Source organism: Heteronotia binoei, chromosome 5, assembly GCF_032191835.1.
Source record: "Heteronotia binoei isolate CCM8104 ecotype False Entrance Well chromosome 5, APGP_CSIRO_Hbin_v1, whole genome shotgun sequence".
Classification (NCBI taxonomy): domain Eukaryota; kingdom Metazoa; phylum Chordata; class Lepidosauria; order Squamata; family Gekkonidae; genus Heteronotia; species Heteronotia binoei.
This window is the reverse complement of record NC_083227.1, coordinates 2,343,941-2,369,688: the sequence shown is the minus strand read 5'-3', so window position 1 is coordinate 2,369,688 and position 25,748 is coordinate 2,343,941. Positions and strand designations below refer to the sequence as shown.

Below are 25,748 nucleotides of genomic sequence, written 5' to 3'. Positions count from 1 at the left end.
CCCAGGGAAGAGGGCGGGGCTTCGGATCTGCGAGGGGGAGGAAGGGAAGACGCCTCCTTGCAGCGAGATCCCGGGAAGGCTTCCTCGCGAGTAAGTGGGGGAGGGAAAGAAAGATGCAGGGAGCTGGCGGGGGGAGTGGAGACAGACTGAGCCCTTCTGGAGTGCCATACCTTACAATACCAAAGACCTTTATTGGCATTAATACAAGAATACAGTATACTTTAAAACCAACAGTGACACTATAGAATATAATAAAACCTCGAGCCGTTCTGGAGTGCAAGAGGAATTTCTTAAAATGCAGGATCTGTCTGCTGCTGCCCTTCTCCCCTTGGGGGGCCTGGCTGGGAGGGGGGCAGAATGCAGCATGGGGGGCTGGAGTGGGCCCCGTCCTTCCTCTGGGAAGGACCCCTGGAGGAGATCAGGGACCCCTCTGGGACCCACCAGGTGCAAATGCAGGCTTTGTGTGATGGAGGTGAAAGCAGGCCTGGCCAACTTGGGTGTGAGTCCCTTCCCGGCTCACTGGAGCTATTAGGATGGAGTTTGGGGGCACAGAGAAGATGGGGAGCAGGACCCACAACCTGCCTTCCCTGGGCCAATCGCTGAGCCCCCGGCTGGCTCAAAGGGTCCAATGGGGTTGCAGCGCACCGGGAACTGTAGTTGGCACAGATCCGAACAGACAGCCCCGTTGGCCTGAAGTAGGAGAACAAAACAGGAGTCAATTGCATCTTTGAGGCCAACAGTTTCATTCAGAACGGCAGCTTTCGTGTGCATGCCCACTTCTTCAGATGAAGAAACAGGTACATTATTCCTCGTCTGAAGAAGCTTGCATGCACAAGGAGGGACGGTGGCTCAGTGGTAGAGCATCTGCTTGGGAAGCAGGAGGTCCCAGGTTCGATCCCCGGCATCTCCAAAAAGGGGTCCAGGCAAATAGGTGTGAAAAACCTCAGCTTGAGACCCTGGAGAGCCGCTGCCAGTCTGAGAAGACAAGACTGACTTTGATGGACCAAGGGTCTGATTCAGTATAGGCAGCTTCATATGTTCACACCAAAGCTTACGTTCTGGATAAAACTGTTGGCCTCAAAGGTGGAACTTGACTCCTGTTTTGTAGTTGGCACAGATGGCCCTTTTTCCTCGCTGTGGTGCTGTAATTGCCGTAAAGCGAGCTGATCCCGATGCCACCTGCCTCCTGGTGTACCCAACCCCGTATGTAACACCTGTGCCCCTGAGGAGGACACATCAGGTGTGGTTTTGGGCTTGGCTGGCATCGGTGGGCAGAGGAGAGGCAGCCCCCTACAGCCTCATCTCCTTCCTCATTCTCATCTCCTGCTGAGAGAGGCCTGGACAAGTCCAGAGGGAATGGGGGGAAGACGGAAGTGATGCTGGCTGCGAATGAGGGGGGGAGTCTTGAAGGGCCTGTTCTCCCCCCTTTCCCTGGAGTTCAGCTAACCCTGGCAGAGCCGGGAGGGAGGGGAAGAGGCTGCCCCCCCCCCAGGATTGCTGGAGAGGGGAGCTGAGGCAGCTGCAGAAAAGGCTCCCTTCCTTCCAGCTCAGCCCAGCCTCACCTTCCCACCTTCCCAGGCTGGTGCGGCTGCCTGGATCCGTGTCCTGGTGACATCCAGACTCCTGTAATGCCCTCTATGACTGGCTGGTCTCCCCTCAGAATCTATGTGGGATATCCAGTTGGGGCAGAATGCCACAGTTAGACTATTATCAACAGCTGGATGGAGCATGTGCATTACTGCCTTCTGCCGTCTCTCCACTGGCTGCCCAGCAGTTCCCCGGCTCAGTTGAAAGGAGGGGCTCCCCCATACAAAGCCCTGCATTGCACAGGGGGTTGGACTAGATGTCCCTGGAGGTCCCTTCCCACTCTAAGGTTCTCTGATCCTGGTCTGCAGACGAAACAAGGAGGCTCCATCTGATTCACGGGGGGAATCACTCACTGTCTTTTGAGCAGGATTGGTGATGTAGCTCTGATCCCTTTTGATTTCTTTCGGCCTTTCTGATATGTTTTCCTCCTTCTCTTCATAGCCAAATAAGTAAATGAATGTTTCCAGAGTTGGAGGCTGCCCAAGAGGAAAGGAAGGAGATGGAAGAGGACCCAGAAGGACCTGGAATTGGCAAGGAGTCAAGGAAAGGCCCCCATCCCATGCAAGTGGGAAGTGGTGCTGAATTTTGGGAAAGAGCTGAGCCAGAGGTCTTGCCTCGGGAGACTTGGACTGCAGATGGGCACAGCCAAAGGTTTAGGCACTTCTGCTACCATGAGGCCAATGGGCCCCGAGAGGTTTGCAGCCAGCTCCATGGACTTTGCAGGCAGTGGCTGGAGCCGGAGAGGCACACCAAGAAGCAGATCGTGGACCTGGTGATCCTGGAGCAGTTCCTGACTCTCCTGCCCCAGGAAATGCAGGGCTGGGTCAGAGGATGTGGGCCGGAGACCAGTTCCCAGGCGGTGGCCCTGGCCGAAGGTTTTCTCCTGAGCCAGGCAGAGGAGAAGAGGCAGGCAGAACAGGTGAGGGAGCTTCATGCCGTCCCTTCAAGCTGTGACCTTCCACCTTAGCCTAAGGCCTCCCTGCCCAATATGTATCCTCCAGACACAACCACCCCTGATTCTTGCTGCTGTGGTTGAAGCAGCTCTGTTGATGGATGCAGGGATGGGGAATGGAGCGTGTTTTGCTTCCTTGGTCTTTAGCCTTCCTGCTCTTCCTTGTCTCTCTTCCTGCTGTTCCAGAGGTGGGGGCCATCTGTGAAGATGGAAGCGGAGTTCTCTGAGGAAGAAGGGTCTCCTTTGGAGGAAGAGCAGAAGGCGCAGGCCCAGGAGCATGCCCAAGAGGCCCTCTCACACAGTAAGGCTGCCTTGTGCCCAGATTTGGGCCCATTGTGAAATTGTTGGATAGAAGGTTCAGGAAAAGAGGAAAAAGGAAATACTTCTATACAACACACAGAGTGGACTTCTGGGATTGGCTGCCATAGGATATAATGGTGGCCACTCGCACACATGAAGGGATTTGTGGAGGGCAATTTCTTTCTCAGTAGAACTTTGTCGGAATTATAAGGGAGACCGGGCCATGTTTGACTTTTCTTTATTCTTGTATATTAGTTTGAATTACGGTAGCTGATAATTCTCTGTAAGATTGTTTTTCCCATAAGCCTCTGCTCTTTTTTCTGGCAGCCAGTTTTCCTAAGCTGAGTTAGTGTGAGCTCGCTCACAGTTCTTTAGGCCTTGGCCCACACATTTTTGTCTCAACTCAGAAAAAATGGCCCCAAACTACTTTATGCAGTGGCTCACAACTTTAATGCTAGTAGCATTAAGAGAAGCCATGTTGGATCAGGCCAATGGCCCATCCAGTCCAACACTCTGTGTCACATAAGAACACAAGAGAAGCCATGTTGGATCAGGCCAATGGCCCATCCAGTCCAACACTCTGTGTCACATAAGAACACAAGAGAAGCCATGTTGGATCAGGCCAATGGCCCATCCAGTCCAACACTCTGTGTCACACAGTGGCCAAAAAACCCAGGTGCCATCAGGAGGCCCATCAGTGGGGCCAGGACATTAGAAGCCCTCACACTGTGCCCCCCCACAAGCACCAAGAATACAGAGCAACACTGCCCCAGACAGAGAGTTCCAACAATACACTGTGGCCAATAGCCACTGATGGACCTCTGCTCCATATGCTTATCCATTTGCCTCTTGAAGCTGTCTACGCTTGTAGCCACCACCACCTCCTGTGGCAGTGAATTCCACATGTTAATCACGCTTTGGGTGAAGAAGTACCTCCTTTTATCAGTTCTAACTCGACTCTCAACAATTTCATTGAATGCCCACGAGTTCTTGTATTGTGAGAAAGGGAGAAAAGTACTTCTCTCTCTACCCTCTCCATCCCATGCATCATCTTGTAAACCTCTATCATGTCACCCCGCAGTTGACGTTTCTCCAAGCTCAAGAGCCCCAAGCGTTTTAACTTCTCTTCATAGGGAAAGTGTTCCAACCCTTTAATCATTCTAGTTGCACTTTTTCTAATGCATCTATACCTTACCTGCATGTCTGAATAAACACAACCATTTTGAACTTAAAATGGATTATTTAAGAACCAGGGGAAGGACTGACAGAATCACTGCCCAGAAAATAGAGTTCCATCTGTACCTTGTGGCTAATAGCCACGTGTGGACGTCATCTCCCTACATTTATCCTACCCACTCTTGAAACAGTTCGTGCTTGTAGCCACCCCCACATCATGTGGCAGCGAATTCCCCGTGTTAACTAAAGTATTCCTATCTCACATGGCTTCCGTTAGAGGGACTCCAGGCGGCTCAGAGAATAAAAGTTGGCAGGGACCCCCTGGGAGCTTTGGAGGTGGGGCAATTCGTGGCTGTAACGTCTCACCCCACTGAAAAGCTAGACGTGACATCAGAGGATCAGCAGACACTCTGGAAACCCCGTGATTTTACCCTTGGTTTTTCAGACCTGCTAATGTCACATCTGGGGTTTTGGACACTTCTGATTGTGATGTATCTCTGATCTCATTTCTCCACCCCTCCCTCGAAACCCAGACTCAAGAGCAAGAGGGAGGGGCCAATCAGTAGAAGAATCACCTTCCGGGGACTTTTGTCTGATCGAGCGGAGATGCTGTCACAGTTTTGAGCTCTGGAGCTCACAGGATGAGTGTCACAGAAGTCTGAAATGTGATGGCAGTGTTTATAATCCTCTCCCCCACCCCCGGCCTTACGGGAACCTGAGGCTTCTCTTTCACCTCCCCCCCCCCCAAGTTTACTCAGAATTTCAGTGCGCAGGGCAGGGTTTCACATTGCATGAAGCAGGATTCAAACAAGCAAAGGAAGTATGAAGTCTCTGCTAACACCCTCTATTCCAAAATTCTCTCCCTCACAGGCAGTGAAGAGACGGTGCTGAGTCTTTGTGGAGGAGTGGAAGCGGCCGCTGCCCCTGCAGTCCAGGTAGGGGAGATGAGCAGGCGGCCGCCTGAGTTCCCCCCTCTTCCTCAGGGGGCCTTTTGCTCCTGCAGTTGCTGCTTATGTGTCTGAGCGAGAGGGGCTCTGAAGGCCGCTCCCTTTACCCCCCTGGAAAGCTCTCCATCCTGCACCAGCCCAGAATGCCCCTGTCCAGAGTACAGTCTTCACTGGGACAGATGAGGAAACCTGCTTTTTCTTTCAGGGCCCTTTTTCCTTTGAGGAGGTGGCTGTGTTTTTCACCGAGGCTGAGTGGGCCCTGCTGGATCCAGACCAAAGAGATCTCTACAGGGAAGTCATGCTGGAGAACTATGGGAATGTGGCCTCTCTGGGTAAGGATCTTTCAAAGGTGCGAATTGCTGCCATTGTTATGATGTGTAAATCAAAATATGGAAAAGCAATAGGTCCTTGTGAGGCTTGGCCTGTACTCCCCCCCTCTGGAGGACTCCAGGAGCTGAGTGGGCTCTGAGATCAGCCGACACACCGGGGTGGTCCAGGGGCCACTGTGGTCAATGTCGTGGCCAGCAGGAGTGGCAGGGTGGGTGTAGTGACCTGAGGTGGAGACAGACAAAGGCCTCGTTTCACTCTTCCTCCTCCTCTCTCGCTCTCCCAAAGAAAGCAGAGGTGTACAAGAGGTTGCAGTGGAGACAGACGATGTCTGGAGACAGACGATGTCTGGGGACAGTATTAAGGGAAGTTAAGCTTAGGAAAAGATTCCTGGAATAAGTCAAGAGAAAAGCCAGGCGAGGAGTCCTTGGCAAAGAATCATAAACAGGGAACATGCGCGGAGGTCTTACACAAATTCCAATTATTGATGAACTTTTCTTGCCAAAGATGATGTCCACCTGACAGCAATGAAGATCCTGTGAATTTAGGGGGAGGGGTTTGTGAGTTTCCTGCATTGTGCAGGGGGTTGGACTAGATGACCCTGGAGGTCCCTTCCAACTCTAAGATTCTATGATTCTTTGGGAGGTGGTGGGCTCTTCTTCCTTGGAGGTTTTTCAACAGAGGCTAGATGGCCACCTGACAGCAATGAAGATCCTGTGAATTTAGGGGGAGGTGTCTGTGAGTTTCCTGCATTGTGCAGGGGGTTGGACTAGATGACCCTGGAGGTCCCTTCCCACTCTAGGATTCCTGACCATTAGAGCGGTTCCTCAGTGGAACAGGCTTCCTCCTGGGGAGGTGGTGGGCTCTCCTTCCTTGGAGGATTTTCAACAGAGGCTAGATGGCCATCTGACAGCAATGAAAATCCTGTGAATTTAGGGGGAGGTGTTTGTGAGTTTAGAGTGGTTCCTCAGTGGAACAGGCTTCCTCCTCGGGAGGTGGTGGGCTCTCCTTCCTTGGAGGTTTTGAAACAGAGGCTAGATGGCCACCTGACAGCAATGAAGATCCTGTGAATTTAGGGGGAGGTGTCTGTGAGTGCAGGGGGTTGGACTAGATGGCCCTCGAGGTCGCTTCCAACTCTTCTATGATCCTGATCCTGTGAACAAAGGCAGATCTTGAGAAGGAGAGCAGGAAGTGTTCCATTAGTGCTTAGTTCTCATGGCTCTTTTTTAAAATGATGTATAGATGGTATATGACTCCTAAAAAGTTGGCAAAGATGAACAATAAGATGCCAGACAGATGTTGGAAATGTAAAAAACATGAAGGTTCTTTCTACCATATAGGGTGGACTTGTGAAAGAGCAAAAAAGTATTGGCTGATGATTCAACAAGAAATTTCTAGGATCTTGGGAAATGAATTTAAGAAAATTACAGAGACTTTTCTGTTGGGATTACAAATGGAACATTTCCAAAAGAAGATAGGACATTATATGCACAGTTGTGGAAGCAAGAAAAAATACCAGAGAAATGGGAGTGGATTGTAAAAGTTATGACATGGAGTGAAATGGACAAATTAACAAGAATTTTAAGAGACTATGACTTAGAAGTTTTTAAGATGGGAGTGGAAAAAGTTCAGAAGATATGTAGAAAATGAGTGGAAAGTAACAGGACATTGGACAATTTCTGTTACCATATGTTACTAAATAAAAATTATTTTAACTATAGAGATACAAGATATTAGGGAATGATAGATGGACATAGATGCAGTGAAGGTCCAGAGATTCTTGAATGATACTTTGAATGCGAGCAAGAGGTCAGCCAAAGTTCTGTAATCTGCTCTAAAGTTTCATCAAAGGATATCACACAGGTGTTTATGAAAGTAGAGTTTCTATCTCATTTTTATACTATATTAATTTGTATTGTTATTCTTATACCAATAAAGGCTATCTTGACTTGAAATAAATCACACAGTCTATGAACATGAACACGAAGCTGCCTTATACTGAATCAGACTCTCGGTCCATCAATTAAGACAGAGTGGGAAAAGTTTAGAAGATATGTAGAAAAAGAGTGGAAAATAAAAGGACATTGGACAATTTTTGATAATGATTAAGTTTTTTAAAAAGAAGAAGAATATAAATTTTTGTTTACCTTTAAGGGTACCTTTAAATATTTGCATTTTAAGTAAATAACACCGGCGGGGGTCAAGTAACGGGGGGAGGGGTAGGTAGAAAGTAATATATGGGGTAGATAAAAGAAGTTTTTAAAGATGTAAGAAATAGATTTATTACCATATGTTACCAATAAAATTGTTTTAATCCAGACTCTCGGTCCATCAAAGTCAGTACTGTCTACTCAGACTGGCAGCGGCTCTCCAGGGTCTCAAGCTGAGGTTTTTCACGCCTATTTGCCTGGACCCTTTTTAGTTGGAGATGCCGGGGATCGAACCTGGGACCTTCTGCTTACCAAGCAGATGCTCTACCACAGAGCCATTGTCCCTCCCAATAATAGCGATTATATACCAGGCAGAAAAAGTGTGCAAGCTAAAGGCAGCCACTCTTGACTATTAAGATTCCCAGACCTGGTGTGCAACGTGAGAAGTCTTCCACGGGTGTTCAAGGTCATCTGATCAGAGCCAGACGTTACCACGGTTACCAGATAACAGATCCATGGCTAACATCTCTCTTCTGTGCATCTTGTGAAAAGTTACTAGCAAGCAGAATGCCAGAACTAATACTGTCAGATACACGTTTCCAAATGGATGTACATTTAGTAAAGGAAAGAATGAATATACATCCATGGCTGTATGATTATACAACACTGCAGGAATGGGTATAAGTGACTGAATATGAGTGAACAACGCCCTGACTCTGGAATCCAATTGTCAGGGAACCTGATAGTGTTTATCATGGATTTGGATGAAGGAGTAGAGGAAATTTATTTATTTTTTCGTATTTATATCCTGCCCTCCCCGCCGGAGCAGGCTCAGGCCGGCTTCTTGTAGAGCCAGTTTGGTGTCGTGGTTAAGTGTGCGGACTCTTATCTGGAAGAACTGGGTTTGATTCCCCACTCCTCCACTTGCACCTGCTGGAATGGCCTTGGGTCGGCCATAGCTCTGGCAGAGGTTGTCCTTGAAACGGCAGCTGCTGTGAGAGCCCTCTCCAGCCCCACCCACCTCACAGGGTGTCTGTTGTGGGGGAGGAAGGTAAAGGAGATTGTGAGGCGCTCTGAGACTCTTTGGAGTGGAGGGCGGGATATAAATCCAAATATCTTCATCTTCTTATTCTTCTTAAATTTGCAGATGATATGAACTTGGGAGGGTTAACAAATACATTAGAAGACAGGGTCAAGATACAAAATGATCTTGACAAGCTGGAAAAACTGGGCTAAAATGAATAAAATGCATTTTAATGGGGATAAATGTAAAGTTCTAAATATAGGATGGGGTTGACTTGTCTTGAAAGCAGTATGTGTGAAAGGATCTGCGGGTCTTTTTGAACAGGACTCAGCAACATGATGCATTATCTAAAAAGGTGAATAAGATTTTGAGCTGTAACAAAAGAAGTAGAGCATCCAGATCATGCAAAGCGATGATATTGTTTTACTCTGATCTGGTTAGACCTCACCTACAGTATTGTGTTCAATTCAGGGTACCACAGTTTCAGAAAGATATAGACAAACTGGAACGTGCCCACAAGAGGGCAACAAAAAGATGAGGGGTCTGGAGGCCAAGTCCTTTGAGGAAAGGTTGAAGGAGCTGGGGATGTTTATCCTGTAGAGGAGGCGGCTGAGAGGTGATATGATCACCATCTTCAAGGACTTGAAGGGCTGTTATCTAGAGGATGGTGTGGAATTCTCTTCTGTGGCCCCAGAAGGTAGGACCAGAACCAATGAGTTGAAATTAAATCAAAAGTGTTTCTGGCTCAACATTAGGAAGAACTTCCTGACTGTTAGAGCGATTCCTCAGTGGAACAGGCTTCCTCGGGAGGTGGTGGGTTCTCCTTCCTTGGAGGTTTTTAAGCAGAGGCTGATGGCCATCTGACAGCAATACTGATTCTGAGAACACGGGCAGATCTTGAGAAGGAGAGCAGAAAGGGTTGCATCCGTGCTGAGTTCTCATAGCACTTTCTTACATGTACAGGAAAATGCCAATCAGTGCTTTGGGGGTCAGGTAACTGGCTGAGGGTTCCAAAGGATTTTTGTTTTATCCATCTTCTGGGCATGGAGCAGGGATCGCTAGGACTGTGGGGAGGGAGGTATTTCTGAATTTCCTGCACTGTGCAGGGGTGTGGACTAGATGACCTTGGAGGCCCGTTCCAACTCTATGGGCGTTTTCGCACTGACCTTCAAGTAGCGCGACCACCCTCTTCACACCGGAGGATCTGCCCGGATTTCGCACAAGAAGCGCCGGCGCACCCAAAAGAGCCGGCTACTTCCGTCGCGAAACCCGCTCAAACGGAAACCGCCAAGAAGCAGGAAAACGTTTGAGCGGGTTTCGCGACGGAAGTAGCCGGCTCTTTTGGGTGCGCCGGCGCTTCTTGTGCAAAATCCGGGCAGATCCTCCGGTGTGAAGAGGGTGGTCGCGCCACTAGAAGGTCAGTGCGAAAACGCCCTATGATTCTATGGTTGGAGGAATAGATTCTTGCCACTTTTCCCCTTGAAGTATATTTTGGAGGTTTTGGGGAGGGAAGGGATAGTCTGAATATAGGAAAAGCTCTACCGGAGGACTGGCCAGGGAAAGGTTTTAATCAGTAGCACATGAGACAATATGCTTGGTGGCTTGTCTTCTTGTGTGAGTTTTGATTCAACCTCTGCCTTTATTCCAGCAGGAAATGGTGAGGAGTCAGTTGGGAAATTTCAGGGATTGTCACAGAAAACAGCCAAGAATGAAAAGGCCAAAGGAAACTTCAGGAATAAAGAAGGACCACAGAAGCAGGAAGGAAGCCATGGAGTGAAGAGGATGGTGAAGTCCATTCCTTGCCAAGGAGGGGGCTTCAGTGAAATCCCACCCCATAGCCGTCACCAGTGGACTCCTTCAGGAGTAAAGCCATTCATTTACTCCAAGAGTGGAATGACGTTCTCCATTGGGAGAAAGGGTAACGTTTGTTTTCCAAAGCACAGTATAATGAACGCATGGAAATGCAGTTATTGTAGAAAGTGCTTCAGGTACAGACCACAGCTCCTTGTACACCAAAAAATACACAGAGCACAGAAGCGTTTTGAATGCTCAGAGTGTGGGAAAAGATTCAGTCAGAGTGGCAATCTTCAACAGCATCAGAGAACCCACACAGGGGAGAAACCTTTTGAATGCTCAGAGTGTGGGAAAAGATTCAGTCAGAGTGGCAATCTTCAACAGCATCAAAGAATCCACACAGGGGAGAAACCTTTTGAATGCTCAGAGTGTGGAAAGAGATTCAGCCGGAATGACTGTTTGCAGAAGCATCTTAAAATCCACACAGGAGAAAAACCTTTTGAATGCTCAGAGTGTGGAAAGAGATTCAGTCAGAGTGGCACTCTTAAGCTGCATCAAAGAATCCACACAGGGGAGAAACTTTTTGAATGCTCAGAGTGTGGAAAGAGATTCAATCAGAGTGGCGGTCTTCAGTATCATCAAAGAACCCACACAAGGGAGAAACCTTTTGAATGCTCAGAGGGTGGAAAGAGATTTAGTGTGAATTCCAATCTTCAAAAGCACCAATGGACCCACATAAGGGAGAAACCTTTTGAATGCTCACAGTGTGGAAAGAGATTCAGTGCGAGATGGACTCTTCAAAGGCATCATAGAACCCACAAAGGGGAGAAACCTTTTGAATGCTCAGAGTGTAGAAAGAGATTCAGTTGGAGTTCTAGCCTTCAGAAGCATCAGAGAACCCACAGAGGGGAGAAACCTTTTGAATGCTCAGAGTGTAGAAAGCGATTCAGTTGGAGTTGTAGCCTTCAGAAGCACCAGAGAATCCATACAAAGGAGAAAACATTTGAGTGCTTAGAGTGTGGAAAGAGATTCAGTCGAAATGACTGTCTGCAACAGCATCTAAGAACCCACACAGGAGATAAACCGTTCTAATGCTTCAGGTGTGGAAAGAGATTTCGCTGGAGTGGCCAACTTAAAACACATCAAAGAACCCACACAGGGGAGAAACCTTTTGAATGCTCAGAGTGTGGAAAGAAATTCAATCAGAGTGACCTCCTTCAACAACATCAAAGAACGCACACGGGGGAGAAACCTTTTGAATGCTCAGAATGTGGAAAAAGATTCAGTCGGAGTGGCCATCTTCAACAGCATCAAAGAACCCACACAGGGGAGAAACCTTTTGAATGCTCAGAATGTGGGAAAAGATTCAGTAAGAGTGGCCATCTTCAACAGCATCAAAGAACTCACACAGGAGAGAAACCTTTTGAATGCTCAGAGTGTGGAAAGAGATTCAGCCGGAGTGGCCATCTTCAAGAGCATCAAAGAACTCACACAGGGGAGAAGCCTTTTGAATGCTCTACATGTGGGAAAAAATTCAGTCAGAGTGGCCATCTTCAAGAGCATCAAAGAACTCACACAGGAGAGAAACCTTTTGACTGCTCAGAGTGTGGAAAAAGATTCAGTCAGAGTGGCCATCTTCAAGAGCATCAAAGAACTCACACAGGAGAGAAACCTTTTGAATGCTCAGAGTGTGGAAAGAGATTCAGTCGGAATGACTCTCTGCAGCTGCATCTAAGAAACCACACGTGAGAAACCTTTTGAATGCTCAGAATGTGGAAATAGATTCAGTCAGAGTGACCTTCAAGAGCATCAGGGAACCCATACAGGGAGAGAAACCCTTTGAGTCCTTATGCTCATATAAGATGATTGTGTAGACTACCTTGTTTTTCCTTTCTTGTATTTTATTTTGCCTTAATAAAGGTCACATCTCAACAAAGAGGTAGCCTGCCGTTCTCCCCCAGACTAAAGGTGGATTTCACAAAGGGAGTCAGTACACAGTCAACAAGATGAGACATTCAACAAACAATATAATAAGATTAGCGTTACTGTAAGATGACTTGAACTGGATATAGATGTCTGTACACAAGTGCTAGAAGTATCTGAGGTAAAATTGGGGAGTTGGAATGCTTAGTGTTGGGGGAAAATATAGACATCGTGGGCATTTCAGAAACACTGTGGATGAGGAGAATCAGTGAGACACGGAGATTCCTGAATATAAATTATATCAGAAGGATGTGGGGGGAAGGGTTAGAGGTGGGGTGGCTCTGTGTCAGAGAGGGTGTATAGTCCAGTAAGGCCAAGAAGGTAAGAGATTTGGATTTGCTTCTGGAAATGCTAGGAGTCAAAATAGTGGGCCCAAAAGGAAACGTAACTCTGGGAATTTATTATCGTCCACCACATAAAAAGATAGAGGATGATTATAAAATGATGAATGAATTAAAGATAGCAGCTAGAAGTAGAACTGTGTCATAATAGGTGGTTTTAACTCCCCACACATTGATTGAGTTAATATTTGTTCAGATAGGGAGAAAGAGATTGAGTTTATAGATACTCTCAATGACTGTGCTATGGAGCAGATGGTCACAGAACCTATCAGGGGAGGGACGATCCTGGATCTGGTCCTAAGTAATGCTCAAGACCTGGTGAGAGATGTAAAAGTGATTGCACCACTTGGAAGCACTGACCATAATGTTGATTTCACCATTTGTATAAATAGGGAGTTGCCCAAAAAGATCGACAGAACCACTTTTAACTTTAAAAGGGGTAAATTCTCTGAGATGAGGAGGCATGTGAAGAGGAAACTGAAAGGAAAGGTAAATAGGGTAAAAAAAACCTTGGCGAAGCTTGGAGACTATTTAAAACTACAATCCTAGAAGCTCAGATAAAATATATACCACAAGTCAGGAAAGGCACAAATAGGTATAGAGAAAGGCCTGCATGGTTAACAAACAAAGGAATGGACGCTATAAAAGGTAAGGATTCCTTTAAGCAATGGAAAGCTAGTCCAAGTGAGGATAATAAAAGGGAACACAGGCTGTGACAAAACACAAGTCTGTGATCAGGCAGGCAAAAAGGGACTATGAGGAGCATATTACAAAAAACATAAAGACCAACAATAAAAATTTCTTCAAATATATTAGAAGCAGGAAACCAGCCAGGGAGGCAGTGGGGCCCTTGGATGAACAAGGGGTAAAAGGATTAATGAAGGAGAATAGGGAAATGGCGGAGAAGCTGAATGACTTTTTTTGCGGAAGATGAGAAATGTTTGCCCATTCCAGAACCACTTATTTTGGAAGAGGTGTTGAAAGACCTGAGTCAGATTCAGGTGACGAGAGAGAAAGTCCTACAACTCATAGACCAATTAAAAACTGATAAGTCAGCAGGTCTGGATGGCATACATCCAAGAGTTCTGAAAGAACTCAAAGGTGAACTTATAGATCTTCTGACAAAATTATGTAATCTTTCATTGAAATCTGCCTCCATTGAGGCTGGGCAAGTGGGTTCCTGAGGACTGGAAGGTAGCAAATGTCATCTTTAAAAAGGGTTCCATCTTTAACCCATCTTTAAAAAGGATTCCAGAGGAGATCCGGGGAATTACAGGCCAGTTAGTCTCACTTCAACATCAGGAAAGAGAATTAGTAGGCACATTTTGGAACAAAGCGGCCCTGTGGTGCAGTGTGGTAAAGCAGCCGTACTGCAGTACTGTGATCTGAACTCTCTGCTCACGACCTGAGTTTGATTCCGGCAGAAGCTGGATTCAGGTAGTCAGCCCAAGGTTGAGTCAGCCTTCCATCCTTCCAAGGTCGGTCAAATGAGTCCCCATCTTGCTGGGGGGGAAGTGCAGAGGACTGGGGAAGGCAATGGCAAACCACCCCGTAAAAAAGTCTGCCGTGAAAATGTTGTGAAAGCAAGGTCATCCCAGAGTCAGAAACGACTGGTGCTTGCACAGGGGACCTTTCCTTTTTTCCTTTGGACCAAAAGTTATTGAGGAAGACTCAGCATGGGTTCTGTAAGGGAAGATCAAGGGGGTTAACAAAAATGTGGACAAAGGGGATCCAATAGATGTTGTATACCTTGACTTCCAGAAAGCTTTTGATAATGTTCCTCATCAAAAGCTCCTTGGTAAGCTCAAGACTCATGGAGTGAAAAGACAAGTCCTCTTGTGGATCAAAAACTGGCTAATTAATAGGGAACAGTGAGTGTAAATGGGCAATTTTCACATTGGAGGATGGTAAACAGTGGGGTACCACAGGGCTCAATACTGGCTCTGATGCTTTTTAATTGTTCATTAATGATTTGGAGTTAGGAGTGAACAGTGATGGGCCTAAGTTTGTGGATGACAGTGAATTGTTCAGGGTGGTGAGAACCAGAGAGGATTGGGAGGCACTCCAAAGGGATCCGTTGAGGCTGGGCGAGTGGGCATCAACATGGCAAATGAGTGTTGCAGAATTTATTTTGGGTTGGCCCTCTTTATGATTTTAAACATACTTTTAATGAAATTGGCTACAAGAACCCTTTCTGAAAGTAGCCGTGCTCTTATGAAATGAGCACTAAGCTCTTCAAACGCCTTAGAAGCCTCTATATTTCTCTATGATTTTTAGCAGCCGTTATGAACTTGGCCCCCAGAGCGCTAAGCTATTCAGCTCTATCATGCATTCATATTGCTAATGGGTCAGCAGAATAGAATAAATAATAAAAAAAACCTAGGGTAAAGTTGGGAGTCTTTTAAGGACAGGAATCTCCCTATATGGTAAAGATCCTTGTATGGAATGACAGGAAACAAGATGGCTCCTATCTGGGTTAAAGAGGCAGATGTGACCCAGTAGATCTGATAAAGAGATCCTTGGAGCCTTTATAAGCTGTGAATTTTTGAGGCCAAGATGCTGATCTCCACTAGAGGTTTGGAACCCTGCCTCTGTGTGAGATCATGCCAAGCTAACTGGAATTTAGACTCTTGAGTTGCTCTTCAGAGACCGTTTCTCTGCTGGACAGCCTAAGAGGAGAAACAGCCTTTGCTGATTTATATCTTCTGTTTGAGAAAATGCTCAGACTTAGAATCTAGAGCATAGCATTTACTAGAGATGTGGGACTTTATGGCAAAATGTATGTTATGCTTTATGCTTGATTGACTCCTAACTGTGTAACTTTTCTGTTTTGTTCTCCATCCACATATCTTAAGCCTTCTATCTAAAGGAGAAACTGAAATGTACTAAGTTTATCTTAACTGCTTTGTTTTCTATCCATTTGAAGCCTTCTGTCTAAAGGAACTGTATGAGCAATTGTACTAATGTAATCTCTGGTTTTGCCTTTCTAACTATATCTTAAGCCTTCTGTCTAAAGAGAAACTTGGAATCTAATAAACTGTTTGCTTTTCTAAACATGGAGTCTAAGAAAGTTTATCTACGAGGTCTTAAAAACTTATTAGTGAGTATGTATTAGCCTTCTGGTAACTGCAGGTTTTAGTTTAGGTTTGTGACGTTGAGGGTATTCTGTGCATAAACAGAATTCCCTAACAATGAGGTTCAATGTGACCAAGTGCAAAGTAATGCACATTGGGGCCAAAAATCCTAACTATAAATACAACTTGATGTCGTTGTGTGAACTGTTGGAGACTGACCAAGAAAGACATTTTGGGTAGATAACTCACTGAAAATGTAGAGACAGTGTGCGACTGCAATAAAAAAGGCCAACACTACGCGGGAAATTATTAGGAAGGGAATTCAAAACAAATCAGCCAGTATCTTAATGCCCCTGTATAAATCGATGGTGCGGCCTCATGTGGAATACTGTGTACAATTCTGGTCACCGCACCTCCAAAAAGATATTACAGCTTTGGAAAACATGCAGAAAAGGGGCAACTGAATTCAAGGTTTGGAACGCTTTCCCTATGAAGAAAGGTTAAAACGCTTGGGGCTCTTTAGCTTGGAGAAACGTCCACTAAGGTGGTGACACGACAGAGGTTTACAAAATTATCCACGGGATAGAGAAGGCAGAGAAAGTACATTTTTCCCTTTCTCACAATACGAGAACTCATGGACATTCAAAGAAATTGCTGAGCAGTCCGGTTAAAACAGATAAAAGGAAGTCCTTCTTCACCCAAAGGGTGATTAACATGTGGAATTCACTGCCACAGGAGGTGGTGGCAGCTAATAGCATAGACAGCTCCGAGAGGGGATTGGATAAAAATATGGAGCAGAGGTCCATCAGTGGCTATTAACAGAACTCTGTCTCGTGCAGATGCTCTGTATTCTGGGTGCTTTGGGGGGGGGGGCAACAGTGGGAGGGTTTCCTGTGTCCTGGCCCCACTGCTAGACCTCCTGATGGCACTTGGGGGGGGGGGTTTGGCCACTGTGTGACATAGAGTGTTGGACTGGATGGGTCATTGGCCTGATCCAACATGGCTTCTCTTATGTTCTTCTGTGACACTGAGTGTTGGACTGGATGGGCCATTGGCCTGATCCAACAGGGCTTCTCTTATGTGACACAGAGTGTTGGACTGGATGGGTCATTGGCCTGATCCAACATGGCTTCTCTTATGTTCTTATGCAAAAAACATAAAAGACCAACAATAAAAATGTCTTCAAATACATTAAAAGCAGGATACCAGCCAGGGAGGCAATGGGGCCCTTCGATGACCAAGGGGTCAAATGATTACTGAAGGAGGATAGAGAAAAGACTGAGAAGCTGAATGCATTTTCCCCCTTCGTCTTCACCGTGGAAGATGAGAAGCGTTTGCCCACTCCAGACTTGCTGATTTCAGCAGGGGTGTTGCAAGACCTGAATCCTATTCAGGTGATGAGAAAGGATGTCCTACAACTGATAGACAATTTAAAAACGGATAAGTTACCAGGCCCGGATGGCATACGTCCAAGAGTTCTGAAAGAACTCAAAGTTGAACTTGTGGACCTCCTGACAAAAATATGTAATCTTTCATTGAAATCTGCTTCCATTCCTGTGGACTGGAAGGTAGCAAATGTTACCCCCATCTTTTAAAATGGTTCCAGAGGAAATTCAGGAAAGTACAGGCCAGTCAGTCTGATGTCAATACCGGGTAAGTTGGTGGAAACTGAATAAAAAGAGAATTAGAAAGCACATTGAGGAATCATAGAATCCTAGCGTTGGAAGGGACCTCCAGGGTCATCTAGTCCAACCCCCTGCACAATGCCGGAATCTCACAACTGCCTCACCCCAAAATGAACAAAAGCTATTGAGGAAGATTCAGCATGGGTTCTGTAAGGGAAGATCTTGTCTCACTAACCTATTAGAGTTCTTTGAGGGGGTGAAAAAACATGTGGACAAAGGGGACCCAATAGATGTTGTTTACCTTGACTTCCAGGAAGTTCTTCATCAAGGGCTCCTAAGTGAACTCAATAGTCATTGGGTAAAGGGACAAGTCCTCTTATGGATGAAAAACTGGCTAATGGATAGGAAACAGAGAGTGAGTATAAATGGGCAATTTTCAGAGTGGAGGATGGTAAGCAGAGGGGTGCCGCAGGGCTCAGTACTGGGTCCCATGCTTTTTACCTTGTTCATTAATGATCTGGAGTTGGGAGCAAGCAGCAAAGTGGCATAGTTTGCGGATGACACTAAATTGTTCAGGGTGGTGAGAACCAGAGAGGATTGTGAGGCACTCCAAAGGGATCTGTTGAGGCTGGGCGAGTGGGCGTCACTGTGACAAATGAGGTTCAACATGGCCAAGTGCAAAGTAATGCACATTGGGGCCAAAAATCCTAACTATAAATACAACTTGATGGGTTCTGAACCGGTAGAGACTGACCAAGAGAGAGATCTTGGAGTCTTGGTAGATAACTCGCTGAAAATGTTGAGGCAGTGTACTACTGCAATTAAGGAGGCCAGTGCTATGCTGGGAATTATTAGGAAGGGAATGAAAAACAAACCAGCCACTATCACAATGCTCCTGTATAAATCGATGGTGCAGCCTCATTTGGAGTAATGTGTACAATTCTAGTCACCACGCCACAAAAAAGATGCTGTATCATTGAGAAAAGTGCATAAAATGGCAACTAAAACGATTAAAGGGTTAGAACACTTTCCCTATGAGGAACAGTTAAAGTGCTTGGAGCTCTTTGGCTCTTTAGCTTCAAGAAACATCAATCGAGGGGTGACATGATAGAGGTTTGCAAGATCATGCATGGGACAGAGGAAGAGAAAGGAAGACTTTTCTCCCATTTTCAGTAAATTATCTACCGTGACTTCAAGATCTCTCTCTCGGTCAGTCTCCATCAGTTCAGACCCCATCACCGAGTACTTATTGTTAGGATTTTTGACTCCAATATGCATTAATTTTATTTCTGTGGTACAAGCTCTGCCCATGGACAAAAAATGTGTTTTGATGGTGAGCTTGGGGTGTCCCAAAGTAAAGAGATCCTAGAGGATCCATGCTTCAAAACCATGCTTTTGCTTCATGGTGTTGCCATAAAGCCTTGGCTGCAAGCTCTGCCCATAGATACAATATGTGACTTGATGCTGATATTGGAGTGACTCAATGCAAAAACCTTGAGGATCCCTGCTCCAAAACCATGTTTTTGCTTCATGGTGTTGCCACAGAGTTGTGGATCCGTGATTTCTGTGGCACAGACTCTGCACATGGACATGATATAAGATCTGATCTTGAGCTTGAGGGGATCCAAAGTACAATTCATAAGGATCCATGCTTTGGAAAGATACTTCCCCACTGTTGTGATGCGATGATGTTGTGCAGCCATGATTTTTGCAGCCCTGCCTATAGTCTGAAACATGGACTACAGTTTGATTGTGCTTTAATTTAATTTCAGCGTAAAAGTCATATAAATTCATTAGAATCCGTGCTCTGGAACCCTATTTTTGCACTGGTGTGGGGCTGCAAATCCGTGGAGCCGTGATTTTTGTTGGTGCTGCCTATAGTCTAAGACAGGGGTCCCCACCCCCTGGCCCATGGACCAGTACCAGTCTGTGGGCTGTATAATTATATATCACAATCAGTATTCCCTCAAAGCTGAGTCAGTGTGAGCTAGCTCACAGTTTTTTAGCCCCTGCCTCACACATTTTTGCCTTAGCTCAGGAAAAATGGCCCCAGAGCAAACTAATTTATACAGTAGCTCACAACTTTGATGCCAGCATAGAATCATAATGCTGGAAGGGACCTCTAGGGTCATCTAATCCAACCCCCTGCACAATGCAGGAAATTCACAAACACCTCCCCCAAAATTCACAGGATCTTCATTGCTGTCAGATGGCCATCTAGCCTCTGCTTAAAAACCTCCAAGGAAGGAGAGCCCACCACCTCCCAAGGAGGAAGCCTGTTCCACTGAGGAATCGCTCTGACGGTGAGGAAGTTCTTCCTAATGTTGAGCCGGAAACTCTCTTGATTTAATCTCAACCCATTGGTTCTGGTCCTGCCTTCTGGGGCCACAGAAAACAATTCCACACCATCCTCTATCTAATAGCCCTTCAAGTACTTGAAGATGGTGATCCTATCACCTCTCAGCCGCCTCCTCTCCAGGCTAAATCCTGTGAATTTAGGGGAAGGTGTTTGTGAGTTTCCTGCATTGTGCAGGAGGTTGGACTAGATGACCCCAGAGGTCCCTTCCAACTCTAGGATTCCTGACCATGAGAGCGGTTCCTCAGTGGAACAGGCTTCCTCGGGAGGTGGTGGGCTCTCCTTCCTTGGAGGTTTTTCAACAGAGGCTAGATGGCCACCTGGCAGCAATGAAGTTCCTGTGAATTTAGGGGGAGGTGTTTGTGAGTTTCCTGCGTTGTGCAGGGGGTTGGACTAGATGACCTTAGAGGTCCCTTCCAACTCTAGGATTCCTGACCGTTAGAGAAGTTCCTCAGTGGAACAGGCTTCCTCCTCGGGAGGTGGTCGGCTCTCCTTCCTTGTAGGTTTTTAAACAGAGGCTAGATGGCCATTTGACAGCAATGAGGATCCTGTGAATTTTGGGGGAGGTGTTTGTGAATTTCCTGGGTTGGACTAGATGACCTTCGAGGTCCCTTCCAACTCTAGGATTCTATGATCTCTGACACATCACCCCTCGCCTGAAAATCTGGAGGAGGGGAGGCCTAGAGGGCTCTGCCTCTCCTCTGCCCACCGATGCCAGCCAAGCCCCAAACCACACATGCTGCAGCCTCCTCAGGGGCGAAGGAGTGCACCTGGCGGCTCCCATAGGGATTCCTGATCTCCAGATGTCCTTCCCGGAGGAAGGGTTGGGCCCAGGACGCCCCCAGCCCCACCATGCTTCATTCTGCCCCGCCCCCGCCAGGCTCCAAGGGGAGGAAGGCGGGGCCAAGGGAGGGCAGCAGCAGGAAGATCCCGGAGGAGGAGCAGCCTTTGGCTACTTTTTAAAAACGTTTCTTGCCTTCTGAAGTGGTCGAATTCGAACTCTCCGCCCAAAGCAAGAGCACTCCAGAGAGCCGCCTGTCTCCCTCTTCCCCGGGACTGCAACGCTGCTCCGCCCCGCAGGGCTTCCTTGCAAGGAACAAAGCAGGAGACAAGCGGCACACTTGGAGCTCCTTGCAAGGAGACCTCCCCGGGATCCGGCTGCTGCTGCAAGGGGGGGGGGGGCTTTCCCCGGCTGCTCCGCCTTCCTTCCTTCCTTCCTTCCTTCCTTCCTTCCGTCCTTCCTCCTTCCTTCCCTCCTCCCTTCCCTTCCCTTCCTTCCTTCCCTCCTCCCTTCCCTTCCTTCCTTCCTTCCCTCCTCCCTTCCCTTCCCTTCCTTCCTTCCTTCCTCCTTCCCTTCCCTCCTCCCTTCCCTTCCTTCCTTCCTTCCTTCCCTCCTCCCTTCCCTTCCCTTTCCTTCCTTCCTTCCTTCCTTCCTTCCTTCCTTCCTTCCCTTCCTTCCTCTCGGGGGCACTTCAGAAACTTCTCCCCCCCCCCCCAGATGAGCCCCTTTTCCTCCCCCCCCCGCGGCCCCCCTTGCCAAAACCGGCCCTGTCCCTTTAACCCCCGCAGCGCTGGACAGAGATGAAGCCGCTCCCGGGCCTGTTCCCAGCTCCCGGACCCGGCTGCGCTTCTTCCAGGTTGGGAGGGAGGGAGGGAGGGAGCCCCACTGAAGGGGAGGGCTGGTGAGAGCTCCCCCCCCTCCCAAGAATGCAGCCATTTCTCCCTCCCCCAAAGGGAAAAAGCATCATCTCCAGGAATCTCCCGAGCAGGAGGTGGCAAGCGTCACCCACAGGCCAGGCTCCCCAGCGCACCCTCCCCCCCAGAGGCTGGTGGGGAGGAAGAGGCGCAGGGGGTCTCCCATAGACCCTAAAGGCGCTTTGGAGGGGCGGGGAGCCCTTCACCTCCGCCTGCAGCCGGGAAAGGGTTAAAGGGAGTGCCCGGCCAGGCGGGGGGGGCAGGAAAGGGTGGGGTTATTCTGGGGGGGGGGCAGGAAGGGTTGGGTTGTTGCTCCTGAATGGCCCCAGGGAAGCGGGCGGGGCTTCGGATCTGCACGGGGAAGGAAGGCGAGCAGCTTCTTTGCAGCAGCCGGAGTCCGGGGAGGTCTCCTCGCAAGTAATACGGGGAGGGAGCGGAGTGGAGAGCAGGAGGGAGGGATGCAGGGAGCTGCGGGGCGCTTCTGTCGGGGAGCTGAGCCGGAGACTTTTTTGGGAATGCAAGACGTATTTTTTTGGAATCCAAACAGGAGTCGATTGCACCTTTAAGGCCGGCTTAGTTTTATTCAGAACGTCAGTTTTCGTGTGCATGCCGCTTCTTCAGATGCCTTCTCCCCCAAAGAAGAGGGCAGGCACACGAAAGCTTGACGTTCTGAATAAAACTAATAAAATAGAGGTGCAATCGATTCCTGTTTTGTTCCGCTGCTTCAGACCAACGCGGCTGTCTGTTTGCATAGCTTTTGGACAGCCAGTTTGGTATCCTGACTAAGTGTGCGGGCTCTTATCTGGGAGAACCGGGTTGGATTCCCCACTCCTCCACTTGCAGCTGCTGGAATGGCCTTGGGTCAGCCAGAGCTCTCTTAGCTGGGAGAACCAGGTTTGGTTCCCCCCTCCTCCCCTTGCAGCTGCTGGAATGGCCTTGGGTCAGCCAGAGCTCTCTTATCTGGGAGAAACGGGCTTGATTCACCACTCCTCCACTTGCAGCTGCTGGAATGGCCTTGGGTCAGCCATAGCTCTCTTATCTGAGAGAACCAGGTTTGATTCCCCCCTCCTCCACTTGCAGCTGCTGGAATGGCCTTGGGTCAGCCATAGCTCTCTTATCTGGGAGAACCGGGTTTGATTCCCCCCCTCCTCCACTTGCAGCTGCTGGAATGGCTTTGGGTCAGCCAGAGCTCTCTTAGCTGGGAGAACCAGTTTTGATTCCCCCCTCCTCCACTTGCAGCTGCTGGAATGGCCTTGGGTCAGCCAGAGCTCTCTTATCTGGGAGAACCGGGTTTGATTCACCACTCCTCCCCTTGCAGCTGCTGGAATGGCCTTGGGTCAGCCAGAGCTCTCTTATCTGGGAGAACCGGGTTTGATTCACCCCTCCTCCACTTGCAGCTGCTGGAATGGCCTTGGGTCAGCCAGAGCTCTCTTATCTGGGAGAACCGGGTTTGATTCCCCCCCTCCTCCACTTGCAGCTGCTGGAATGGCTTTGGGTCAGCCAGAGCTCTCTTAGCTGGGAGAACCAGTTTTGATTCCCCCCTCCTCCACTTGCAGCTGCTGGAATGGCCTTGGGTCAGCCAGAGCTCTCTTATCTGGGAGAACCGGGTTTGATTCACCACTCCTCCCCTTGCAGCTGCTGGAATGGCCTTGGGTCAGCCAGAGCTCTCTTATCTGGGAGAACCGGGTTTGATTCACCACTCCTCCCCTTGCAGCTGCTGGAATGGCCTTGGGTCAGCCAGAGCTCTCTTATCTGGGAGAACCGGGTTTGATTCCCCCCTCCTCCACTTGCAGCTGCTGGAATGGCCTTGGGTCAGCCATAGCTCTCTTATCTGGGAGAACTGGGCTTGATTCCCCACTCCTCCCCTTGCAGCTGCTGGAATGGCCTTGGGTCAGCCATAGCTCTCTTATCTGGGAGAACCGGGCTTGATTCACCACTCCTCCACTTGCAGCTGCTGGAATGGCCTTGGGTCAGCAATAGCTCTCTTATCTGAGAGAACCAGGTTTGATTCCCCCCTCCTCCACTTGCAGCTGCTGGAATGGCCTTGGGTCAGCCATAGCTCTCTTATCTGGGAGAACCGGGTTTGATTCCCCCCCTCCTCCACTTGCAGCTGCTGGAATGGCTTTGGGTCAGCCAGAGCTCTCTTTGCTGGGAGAACCAGGTTTGATTCCCCCCTCCTCCACTTGCAGCTGCTGGAATGGCCTTGGGTCAGCCAGAGCTCTCTTATCTGGGAGAACCCGGTTTGATTCCCCACTCCTCCACTTGCAGCTGTTGGAATGGCCTTGGGTCAGCCAGAGCTCTCTTATCTGGGAGAACGGGTTTGATTCCCCACTCCTCCACTTGCAGCTGTTGGAAAGGCCTTGGGTCAGCCAGAGCTCTCTTATCTGGGAGAACCCGGTTTGATTCCCCCCTCCCCCCACTTGCACCTGCAGGCATGGCCTTGGGTCAGCCAGAGCTCTCTTATCTGGGAGAACTGGGTTTGATTCCCCACTCCTCCACTTACAGCTGCTGGAATTGCCTTGGGTCAGCCATAGCTCTCTTATCTGGGAAAACGGGGTTTGATTCCGCACTCCTCCTTTTACAGCTGCTGGAATGGCCTTGGGTCAGCCATAGTCCTGGCAGAGGTTGTCCTTGAAAGGGCAGCTGCTGTGAGAGCCCTCTCCAGCCCCACCCACCTCACAGGGTGACTGTTGTGGGGGAGGAAGGGAAAGGAGATTGTGAGCTGCTCTGAGACTCTTCGGAGTGGAGGGTGGGATATAAATCCAATATATTCTATCTTCTTCTTCTTCTACCGTTGGCCACCCCTGTTCCAGAAGGCTGCAGGAGGGAAAACCAGTTCCTGGGTTTTATATTGGAGATTTTGGGTGGGAAAGCCCTCAGTTAAAAGTTGTCAGGAAACGCCGACAGCCAGTTCAGTAGGAGCTGGAATATAGTCTCGGAAGGTCTAGTCAGGGCCAGTGGTATAACAGGGAAAGAAGGAGTGTTTTCCCCTGGTTTGATTTAGTTCTTCTGTTCCCAATTTTCTAATACCTGTATATAGTTTTATGTTTCAAATAAATACTTTGTCTGTTTAAAAAGGTGCCACGTAGGTTCCCCAGCTGCCTTAGACCACACTACTGCAAGAGGGGAGTCCAGGGAAGGGGGAAGGCATGCGGTTGGCAAGGGTGCCAGTCCTCCAGGGGTCTCCCAAAGAAGGACTTTGGTCTCTGTCATAACCAGGTGCTGGGCTGGCAGAGGGCCCTGAGGCTAGGCCTCAGAACTGGCAGGAAGGGGAACTGGGAATCCTCTTCCTCTTGATCAGGAACCCCTAAATTGAGCAGGATATCAAAAAGGATATTATAGCATTGGAGAAAGTCCAGAGAAGGGCAACTAGAATGATTAAAGGGCTGGAGCACTTTCCCTATGAAGAAAGGTTGAAACGCTTGGGACTCTTTAGCTTGGAGAAACGTCGACTGCGGGGTGACATGATAGAGGTTTACAAGATAATGCATGGAATGGAGAAAGTAGAGAAAGAAGTATTTTTCTCCCTTTCTCACAATACAAGAACTCGTGGGCATTCGATGAAATTGCTGAGCAGACAGGTTAAAACGGATAAAAGGAAGTACTTCTTCACCCAAAGGGTGATTAACATGTGGAATTCACTGCCACAGGAGGTGGTGGCGGCCACAAGTATAGCCACCTTCAAGAAGGGTTTAGATAAAAATATGGAGCACAGGTCCATCAGTGGCTATTAGCCACAGTGTATGTGTGTATATAAAAATTTTTGCCACTGTGTGACACAGAGTGTTGGACTTGATGGGCCGTTGGCCTGATCCAACATGGCTTCTCTTATGTTCTTATGTTCTTAGGTGGTGGCGGGAAGAAAATCAACTCCCTTCAGGACTTGGCAACTCAAAAGGGAGTTGACGGGACCGGGTCTGAAGGCAGAATCGAGCCGGTTCCTCCGCCCCCTCCCCTTGGCCACGAACCCACACAGAGCAGTTCCCAAATGCATGCGACAAGGAAAGGCTGAAGGAGCTGGGCATGTTTAGCCCAGAGAAGAGACAACTGAGAGGTGATGAATCACCGTCTTCAAATACTTGAAGGGCTATACCAGGGGTGGCCAATCGTAGCTCTCCAGAATTTTTTTTTTTTTGCCTACAACTCCCATCAGCCCCAGCCATTGGCCATGCTGGCTGGGGCTGATGGGAGTTGTAGGCAAAAAAAAATTTGGAGAGCTACCCTTGGCCACCCCTGGGCTATACTATAGAGGATGGTGCGGAGTTGTTTTCTGTGGCCCCGGAAGGTAGGACCCGAACCAATGGGTTGAAATTAAATCAAAAGAGTTTCCGGCTCAGCATTAGGAAGAACTTCCTGACCGTGAGAGCAGTTCCTCAGTGGAACAGGCTTCCTCCTTGGAAGGTGGAGGGCTCTCCTT

At 48.2% G+C, this 25,748-nt stretch overlaps 1 protein-coding gene and 1 pseudogene across 1 annotated transcript; both read left to right on the top strand.

Annotated features, from left to right (window-relative positions):
• The first annotated feature begins 33 nt into the window (after positions 1-33).
• LOC132571407 (zinc finger and SCAN domain-containing protein 31-like) lies at positions 34-2,566 on the top strand. Its single transcript, XM_060238201.1, has 2 exons — positions 34-90; positions 2,029-2,566. The coding sequence occupies exon 2, from the start codon at positions 2,045-2,047 to the stop codon at positions 2,552-2,554; it is 510 nt and encodes a 169-aa protein (XP_060094184.1). The 5' UTR covers positions 34-90; positions 2,029-2,044; the 3' UTR covers positions 2,555-2,566.
• Positions 2,567-2,746: 180 nt separating this feature from the next.
• Positions 2,747-25,748, top strand: part of LOC132571383 (zinc finger protein 420-like) — a 31,801-nt pseudogene continuing 8,799 nt past the window's right edge.